Source organism: Lactuca serriola, chromosome 1 (assembly GCF_051521515.1).
Source record: "Lactuca serriola cultivar US96UC23 chromosome 1, Lser_US96UC23_V15, whole genome shotgun sequence".
NCBI lineage: Eukaryota > Viridiplantae > Streptophyta > Magnoliopsida > Asterales > Asteraceae > Lactuca > Lactuca serriola.
Window position 1 is genome coordinate 98849586 of NC_136408.1, and position 8062 is coordinate 98857647.

The 8062-nt window shown below is 35.9% G+C and overlaps 1 protein-coding gene across 1 annotated transcript; it reads left to right on the top strand.

Moving 5' to 3' along the window:
* Positions 1-3476: 3476 nt before the first annotated feature.
* Positions 3477-5118, top strand: LOC145095904 (polygalacturonase-like). Its single transcript, XM_079033718.1, has 4 exons — positions 3477-3967; positions 4046-4335; positions 4416-4641; positions 4725-5118. Exons 1-4 carry the CDS (start codon positions 3482-3484, stop codon positions 4941-4943), a joined length of 1221 nt encoding a protein of 406 aa, XP_078889844.1. The 5' UTR covers positions 3477-3481; the 3' UTR covers positions 4944-5118.
* The last annotated feature ends 2944 nt before the right edge of the window (positions 5119-8062 follow it).

An 8062-nucleotide genomic window follows, 5' to 3' on the forward strand; every position in this document is an offset into this window, starting at 1 on the left:
ATGGAAGACTTCATCGAGGTCTTATATCACTCTTTAAGATCACCGATGATCTTCATTATCCCCCATAGGGTAGGCATTTTGATGCATTGATGGTATGTCGATGAACTGCTTTCATGTCATGGATCCAAGGCATACCTAATATAACATTGTAGGAAGACAAAGCATCAATAACACAAAAGCGTTGCATACAATTTACCTATTTGATGTAGATAGGTAGCTTGATTTCTCCAATGGTGGGCTTCGTTTCACTGCTGAATCCTAGTAGTACTGATTATCTTTTTATTATTTCAGATTCTGGGATGTCCATCCTGGTTAGAGCATCTAAAAGTTCATTTTGGGATGTTCATTCTGGGATGTTCATCCTGGTTAGAACATCTAAAAGTTCATTGAAGATCCTCCATCTACCAAGATCCTTCTAACAAAGTGATTGGCAATGTAAAGAGTTATCACCAATCCATCATGGTAAGGATCCTGAATGTTTTCCCTATTTCTTTGTCGTTTGTTATCAATGTGTTCTTTTGGGGTCTTTCTCCCCTTTCTTTCTTGGATACTTTAGCGTGTCTTTTTGCTACAAGGTAAGAAGTTCCACAGATGTCATAACCTTCGGAAATAACGTTGATTACCTTGGGGTTTGAAGTAGGGGATCCTGGTTTTTCTAGGATCTTTGTATGATCTTGCTCTTTTTCTTTGGATATTTCCTTTATTTTTTCCAAAGATTTCTTTAAGATATCATTTGCTCAAGAGATATCTAATTTCCTTCTTGAGGGCTATATAGTCCTCAATATTGGGGCCGAAATCTTCGTGACATGCATACAACATATTTGTCCTTCTAGCCACTTGATATGTCTCTTTTCCTTGGCCACCTTGCTTTGTTGCCAATATCTTTCTTGGAAAAGATCAGACTTGAAACATCCACAAAAAAGTAATAATCAAAAATCTTAGGGAATTTGTCTTATTTTCCTTCATTGTCAGGGGCATTAACCCTATGATGATTAGGTTTGGAGAACGATTTTGATTTATAGGATCTTTAAGCCGATGACTCGTCCTTCCTATTAGGGTTGTCATAAGAACTTGGAGTGATGGCCCGCTTTTGAATTTGTTTGTCTTCCTCTAATCTGATCAACCTTAACACTCTACTCTGACTTCATCCATTCTCTTGCATGGGGCCATCAAAGATATTCGTAGAATGGAGAACCCTTCTTCAGACCCATTTTAAAGGCTTTTACCGCAGTGGCGTTGTCAATGTTTGGTATGTTCAATGCTTCCCTGCCAAACCAACTTACAAAGTCCCTAAGGGATTCCTTAGGAACCTGGACCACTCGATAAAGATCACTAGTGACCCTTTCGAATATAATGCAACATGAAAATTGATTATTTAAAAGATTAACTAAGTGAGAAAAAGAAGTAATAGAGTAAGGAGAAACATTGAGAAGCCATTTTAAGGATGATCCTATAAGAGTCAAACCAAAACTCTTGCATAAACAAGCTTGTTTTAAATGTGGTGGAATGGGAATGATTTTCATTCTTTCTCTATATTGTGCTATTTTATTCCTCCGGATCTGTGGTTCCATCATAAGGTTTCATGCTAAGAGTTTGGGAGAGCTTTGGGACTTTGGGGTCGGCTATCGAGGGGGATAAATCTTAAGATCCTATAACTATGAAGGATACTTTTGCTATAGGTTGAACCACTTCGAGCATGTTTGAGATCATATGTCATAGTTGCTGAAGCTCTTTAGCCATGACCATACTTATTCCTACATAAAGATTCACAGAGTTTGTAAAAGTATCACTTTCAAAGAAGTTACTAACATTTATGTTATATGGAGTAGTGAAAGTTTCGTCAAGATCCTGGATCACAGGAGTTCGGTTATTTGGGATTACACCCCCAGTTGGAGTAGCAATGGATGTTGGAACTGTAGTCTCCAAAAATTTCCCTAAGGAACCTGTGTTATCGAAATATAGGATCTTGGGTTGCAATAGTGAGAGTGTAGCTTCATGGAGTTACGGATCTCTACCCTTATCCTTTCCCCCTCCTTGAGCAGTGTTCTGTTGTCTTCCTGTTGCCGAGTCACCTGATGCGTTAACATCTTCATCATGGAGAAAAGTTTGTTTTTAGAGATTGAAGTAGGAGGATCTTAGGACCCAAGGGATCCAGATTCCCGTGGCTAGTGATAAGAGATGTGCTCTTTTTCGATGCATCAGAAGTGTTCCTTTGACCAGGGGGTCCGCTTGGAGGTGGTGAAATACTTTTTGAAGAAATTGGAGGATAGAAGAGGAAGATAGGGTTGGTTGTGTAGGCATGATTTTCAAGAATTATGGACACCATGGCCTCGTGGTGGGCGCCACATTGTTTTGGTAAAAAATAAATAAAATGAATATAAACCAAATTGTATGATAGGTTGTGGTGTTGTGACTATTATGATTATTGATAGGATCTTCGACATACAACCTTGGGAGGTGATAATGGTCACTTGCCTTGTTTGATTTTATTGATTTGAATGCAAATTACAAAAAAGATAATATGAAAACGAGATGAAGTGTTTGAGTAGCCCTGGTGTGTATGTGATTTGAATTATACATGTGTATTTATAGTCAAATCCAAATAGCGAAAAGTCTGATATTTTCGGGATCCTCTTGAATAAGTATTCACACGTATTTCACTTGATATTTCCTAGTCTTAAGTGTGATCGAAATGATTCTTTGGACTTAAAGAGTCTTGATTCGATTATTTCTGCATAAATGAAGAATAAACAATAAATATAGCAGTTAATCTTGTTTGGAAATACTGATTATGACTAGGATCCTTATTCATGTTTTAGGATCTTGAGTTTCTTTTAAAATTCGGGATTCGAGATAGGTTAAAGATCCTGACCCCCAACAATAGTTTTAATAGTTGTAATGTTAATTAATATGTATGAAAACTAAATATTATTCAGATTTATAATTTGAATATATATAAACAATTTAAAAAGTTTATAATTTTAAATGTTAATTAATATTAATGAGTATATATATATATATATATATATATATATATATATATATATATATATATATATATATATATATATATATATATATATATAGAGAGAGAGAGAGAGAGAGAGAGAGAGAGAGAGAGAGAGAGAGAGAGAGAGAGAGAGAGAGAGAGAGAGAGAGAGAGAGAGAGAGAGAGAGAGAGAGAGAGAGAGAGAGAGAGAGAGAGAGAGAGAGAGAGAGAGAGAGAGAGAGAGAGAGAGAGAACATTTAAGTCACATGCATGGAAATGACGAAGAGCTCTACATTCAAAATCATGTTCATTTCCGTACAATACATTGGATATCTTGAAATGCATGTGTGAATAGTCTTGCTGTGCAGAGACTTTAATGCTTAGATGCATTCTTTTCGGGATTCTTCACTAAATTTAAAGACTAGATTTACATTGCATACTTCCCAAGGACTCTTTCCCCCGCCATTTTCTCAGTCAAAAATTATTACATATATGCACACACCACTCGCACCTCTATTACTCGTACCTCCCGCCGACATGGCCAAGAAGCGTTTTCTAACAGCTGCTTGCATTTACTTGATTTTATCATTCTTTCAATCTTCTTGTGACGCAGCTTCCTACAATGTCGTTAGGTTTGGGGCTAGATCCAATGGTCGAACCGATTCTAGCCAAGCTTTCCAAAATGCATGGAAGGCTGCATGCGCTGCCTCCGGTTCATCCAATATGGTTTACATCCCCAGGGGCACTTTCATGACTAAACCAGTCGTGTTTAGCGGACCTTGCAGGAGCAGGATCCTTTTTCAAAACGATGGCACCATTGTTGCACCACCAAATTATCAGGACATGGGCAACTCAGGGTTCTGGATATTGTTTACTAAGCTTTCTCGGTTAACCGTTCAAGGGGGAACCATTGACGCCAGGGGTACTCAGTTCTGGGCTTGTCGACGGACCGGGAGTCGTTGTCCAGCGGGTGTAAGGGTAAGTACCTTCGTTAGATTACGCTTCTTTTGATAATCATTGCTACTTTTTCTGAATCACATGTAATGTTGCATGCAGTCGATAACGTTCATGTGGTCGAACAATGTGTTGGTTAGGGGAGTAACTTCATTGTACAGCCAAACCATTCATGTTGCCGTGAGCAGATGCACCAATATCGTCTTCGATCGTATGAGAATCGTAGCGCCAAGCCGAAGCCCCAACACAGATGGTATCATCGTTCAATCGTCAACCGGTGTTACCATCAAGAACAGTCTGATCAAGACTGGTGACGATTGCATAGCAATTGGTCCTGGTTCCAAGAACGTTTGGATCCAGAAGATCGCTTGTGGTCCTGGCCATGGTATAAGGTAATAAACTAGCCTACATGATCAACTGGGCATCCATGTTCTAAGTACAATCCATTTAAAGTTTTAGATACATGTTGCAGCATAGGAAGCTTGGGAAACAGTTTAAACGAAGCAGGAGTACAGAATGTAACAGTCACAGACAGCATCTTCACCAAAACACAAAATGGAGTGCGAATCAAGTCATGGGCCAGGGATAGCAAGAGCTACGCGACTAATGTAGAGTTCAGGAACATCATAATGAGGGCTGTGGACAATCCGATCTTCATCGATCAGACTTACTGTCCAAGTAACCGGTGCCCTCGTGAGGTGAGCCAGCGTTGACCATGGAAGCTTTACATATATAGAATTATATGTATTATATTTACTAACATTGTAATGAACAAATGCAGACGTCTGGAGTCCAAGTTAGCAACGTGCGATACAGCAACATAAAAGGTACATCTACGACAGTGGAAGCTGTGAAGTTCGAATGCAGTGCGAGCAATCCGTGCAGAGGGATCCGAATGCGTAACATACGAATAACGACTCCAAATCGACCGACCATATCTACCTGTGAACACGTAGCTGGTTCGAGTTCAGGGGTAATCATCCCTAAAAGCTGTCTTTGATTGTAATGAATTAGTTACTTCCATACGTTATCGCCAAACAATTGTAATGAATTTCCTTTGCTTTCTTTTAATTGTTCAATCCTTTGGTTGAACATTAAAAGTTGGATACTATACAGAACTTGTAGTATGAAAGTGCACTATGCTCGCCTCATAAATTTTAAAATCTTGTCTTCAATGGTGTATGTTTCTTATTCTTGGCAGCAAAATTCCCAAAACTAAGGGATTCAATGTAGTGAAAGTGCACTATGCTCGCCTCATAAATTTTAAAATCTTGTCTTCAATAGATTGTCATATCATTTTTCTATCTTCCATACAATTTAATTAATTTTTTCCTACAATGCATTCAACTCTACAAAGTTCAAGAGAAAGTTATAAAAGCCATTTTATAGTATGTCTTTAAGATTAGAAAACTTTCATTTTTCCCACTTAAGAGTTCAATGGTCATTGAACTTCAAATCCATTGAATGTCAAGATGACATTTCACTATGGTAGAGTTTTATCCATTGAATGACAACTAGACTTGTTATATAATTCAACTCTCTCATTGAACTCACCATTGTGAATGCTTTAAGAAAATAAGGTTTTTAAACTAAGTATTTCGTATCATGTTACTCAACTCAACAAATCAAAATTATGAAAATTTATTTATTTATAGGTCCAACAAAGCTTATTTATTTGTAATTAGTACAATAAGATAGAGATAGTTGAGTAATCTAACCATTAGGAACAAAGTTGTTAACAAAACTAGCCAAAATTTTCTCAGTTTTAGAAAACGACCACAATGTCCGGAACACCAGGTTCCAGGTTATTATTGTGTGTTCTGAAGTGTAAGATATTTGGGTGAGATATGACATAAAGCTAATTTTGGAATTTGACATAACAAAAAGAAGGTACATTCCGAACAAACATCGTATATTTTATACTGAAAATCGTACATTCTGAAATGTAAGACATTTTGAAGTGAAATTCCATACTAACAACATAAATAGCTTATTATGATCTTTACATTTATTTAGAGGTCGGTGTATTTCAATACTGAGTTCTATTAATGAAAAAGAGTTCATATAATAAGTTTTTTTTAGAGTCTCTATTTGTAGTGGAGGACAGAAAGACAATGGAAATAAATAAATGATTGTATATAGTATACAGTTTCGGATTACATATGTTATGGTGGTGAATTTGACAAATGGTATCAACTTTGTGGGTTGATTAACTTGGTGGTTTCGAAGTCTATAACTCCCCTTCCACGTGCTATTTGAAAATGATTTAATAAACATCAAAGTATTGTTTTGAATGTTCAATTTTTTTTTATCAAAATACGTAAGTTTAGTCTCTATGTTCAAATGTTTAAGCAAACAAAACATTATGCAAGATATTATCAATATATCAAAATAGGGTCAAGTAGCCATCACATTTAATTATCTTCTAGACAATTCAGCTCATACTAACTCAATGCCTCAAGCTTCACCTAATATGACTAAATATCAGATATAGACATTAGGTTTTGAAAACCTAGTGAAAAAAAATCTAGGATCAACACTTCAAGAGTTGTCGATTTGGCATCATCCAAACTGAAGGAATAAACCCCCAAAAATATTTCAATACATAAAATAAAGCCAATATATCAATTTGCACAAAGTATGAAAAGAAGAAAGCATGAGCATTTTTGCACATTCAACAATATCATCAAAACAACCACATTTCAACAAGTTTAATGCAAAATGCTCATGCTTCTACACCCATACCATTATCAATCTCATTTAATTGTTTATGTTGATTTTATTTCATCTATTTCTTAATTACTATTTTTTTTACTAAAGGGTAAAAACTTATAGGCCTATTTTGGGATGTTACGTTAACCTTTGAATGTGAGATTTTCTAGATTTTTTATCTATCGATCCTAATAATGTGTATGTAGTAAAATCTAGATTTCTACTTGAGATGTTGCTTGATTGTCTTTGAAGACAACCTAGGGCCGGGGGACGAGGCGAGTAGGAATAATGGACATATTTGAAAGAAGCTCTTCAATTGGTCTTACTCTCTTATTAAAAAAGTTGTTAGTCTTCAAACTGAGAAACATGGGGTACGTATTTGGTTTTGTCAGCTTGAAAACTTACAAATAAAACTTATTGGGTGAGTAAGAATAAGATGACGACAACAGTGAACTAGGATAAGTGTGGTATTGATGTGGACTTCCTACTTAGTCATATATTTGATTTGCACTTGGAGGCAGTTGATAATATTTCCTTCATGTATTACGGTGTGGTCTATTTGGGATCAAATTAGTTCGTGGTGAGATATTGACATCATTACTTTAATAATGATCTATGTTTGATGCATTGGGTATATCATATAACCATGAAACAATGTTGACAAGTTAAATAAAATGCTCGGATGTGGTTCTTCATTGAAGTTATCAAAATGTTTTTTTGGAGTGGTCAAACCAAAGCAATCTTCTTTATTGTTAATGATATCATGTTATTGTTATTATGTATTTTGTGTTTGAGCATGTAGTCCGAACCATGTTGTTTGGACCTCATGTAACATATATATATATATATATATATATATATATATATATATATATATATATATATATATATATATTGAGGGTATTGAATGTAATACGCAGGATGGGAATTATAGACACTTTCATGGTATCAGAGCCAACTACATGTTCGGATTGTTCTGAACCCTAGTCGGATATCTTCCCCCCTCTTGATTCTATATATTTATTCACTATCTCTTTAATCCTCAATTCTCTTCTCCCAGAGTGGAAAGCAACTTATATGATAAGCCTTCCTCCACCATAAATATAATGCATGTTGTTCCTTTTGTGTTGGATTTGGATTAGATGAATTACAACAATTGGCGAGAAGTATCTCAAATACATTGCATTGTCTATGGCATTGATCATCATATTAAACCCCCATCACCTCCGTCTAACAAAGAAAAAGAGAAAGAAAAGGAAATTATCGAGTCTGTAACTGGCAAAGATACCTAGTTACACATGGATTCAATCGTAAAATCAAGGTTATATGGTATACTCTCTACTTCTCTTCTCATTGTGATATTCAAGAAACATGCCATTGCATTCGAAGCACATGAAAACCTTGAGA

What these genes read in the sequence shown, in the direction of transcription:
- LOC145095904 (XM_079033718.1), top strand. Translation starts at nt 3,482, where the DNA reads ATGCACACACCACTCGCACCTCTATTACTCGTACCTCCCGCCGACATG. An exon ending in GTTGTCCAGCGGGTGTAAGG is followed by an intron (nt 3,968 to 4,045) that starts GTAAGTACCTTC and finishes TGTTGCATGCAG; the next exon opens with TCGATAACGTTCATGTGGTC. An exon ending in GGTCCTGGCCATGGTATAAG is followed by an intron (nt 4,336 to 4,415) that starts GTAATAAACTAG and finishes TACATGTTGCAG; the next exon opens with CATAGGAAGCTTGGGAAACA.